The sequence below is a fragment of the Nematolebias whitei genome, chromosome 11, assembly GCF_014905685.2.
Source record: "Nematolebias whitei isolate Nwh7 chromosome 11, NemWhi1, whole genome shotgun sequence".
In the NCBI taxonomy this organism is placed as follows: domain Eukaryota; kingdom Metazoa; phylum Chordata; class Actinopteri; order Cyprinodontiformes; family Rivulidae; genus Nematolebias; species Nematolebias whitei.
Genome location: NC_056508.1, coordinates 48,096,352 through 48,097,871, shown reverse-complemented (window position 1 = coordinate 48,097,871; position 1,520 = coordinate 48,096,352). Strand labels below are relative to the sequence as shown.

The 1,520-nt window shown below is 48.6% G+C and overlaps 1 protein-coding gene across 1 annotated transcript in view; it reads left to right on the top strand.

Moving 5' to 3' along the window:
• LOC119417382 (suppressor of tumorigenicity 14 protein homolog) overlaps positions 1–1,380 on the top strand; it is a 32,273-nt gene extending 30,893 nt beyond the window's left edge. Inside the window, exons 17-19 of the mRNA XM_037684585.1 lie at positions 551–822; positions 920–1,056; positions 1,264–1,380. Of these exons, the coding sequence (XP_037540513.1) occupies positions 551–822; positions 920–1,056; positions 1,264–1,380 (526 nt within the window). The remainder of the gene's footprint in view (positions 1–550; positions 823–919; positions 1,057–1,263) is intronic.
• Positions 1,381–1,520: the final 140 nt, after the last annotated feature.

Below are 1,520 nucleotides of genomic sequence, written 5' to 3'. Positions count from 1 at the left end.
TCCAGTTTCTGTCCGTGAGACTGACACATTGTCCAGTTTAAGACTTTTCTTTTTGATAAATCCTATAGTTAGGGTTAGCTTGTTCTGCTGCTATAGACTTAGACTACTAGAGGACAAACTGACCTAATTTCCTTAAATGAATTGTTAAAATTGAATAGTTTTCATTTGATACTATTTCTATCTTAACATGTGATTCTTGACCTGCCATTGTGTATCTATTCCTACCAAACCCAGCCGGTCGAAGCAGATGGTCCTCTTGTCCTGATCCTGGTTCTGCTAAAGGTTTCTTCCTCATGAGGGAGTTTTTCTTTCCACTGTCGCCTTCATGCTTGTTCAAGATGAGAGTTCTGTGATGGAGTTAAACTCAAAGCTGCTCCTCAGATAAATAATGTTCAACTATTATTTTATACATGAATGTTTCTGTTCAGGCCCTGAGACGACTTCTGTCGTGACTTGGAGCTTTAGAAATAAACTGAATTGAATTGGATTGCTGCTGGCTGACCCATCAGAATACCAATCGGATCTCTGAGTTCTGCTCCATGTGCTGCAGGTACTCTCAGGCCCACCTGTGGGAGGCCTTCCTGGGTCTGCTCATTCAGGGTCTGACCAATGAGTGGACGGAGACGAGGAACATTGCGCGAATCATCGCCCACCCAAACTACGACCCCGGCACCTTCGACAACGACCTCGCCCTCATGGAGCTGGACTCTGCGGTCACCCTGAACCAGAACATCTGGCCCATCTGCCTGCCCTCCCCCTCTTATGATGTCCCAGCAGGCCAAGAGGCCTGGATCACCGGCTGGGGTTCCACCGCAGAAGGAGGTGAGGCTGAGCCAGCTCGGTCTCAGGAAGAACAAAATGTCTGCTCCAAGTAAAACGTTTTCTCTCCTCATCCTGGTTTTGTTTTGGTCTGCTTCAGGAGATTTGGCCAAGATCCTGCAGAAGGCCCAGGTCCGAGTCATCAACAGCACCGTGTGTAAGGTTCTGCTGCAGGACCAAGTCACCGACAGGATGCTGTGCGCCGGAGTCCTGCAGGGCGGCGTGGACGCCTGTCAGGTGAGACAGCTGAACTAATCAGGACTCTTCAGGAGGCAAGGGGATCTGTAGGTGCTGATCCGACTCAAACCAGCTCCTGGGAAGAACCTCCAACCCACAAGAACTTTTTGAGCTGCAGAATAAAACGTTTTCATTCACACAATGTTTTGAAACTAGCGGAACAAAGAAAGAATCAGATCATAGACAAGATGTTCTGCTCTGACCCAGACCCTGCAGGGGTTCCACACCTGGGTTTGGTCCTGGTGTAGAGTGAGGGGGTCTGCGATCAACATGGTCCATCATGACTCCAAAGTTCAGAACGTGGTGCACACAAGCCCCGCTTGAAACCACTGAACCTGGACCAAGATCCTTCACAATAAGAGCTGACAGATTTCATGAGGCTCTTCACCTCCTCCAAAATAAATGGAAACTGTGCTATTAGCAGCAGCTGTTAGCAGCAGCTGTTAGCTGTTAGCAGCAGCTGT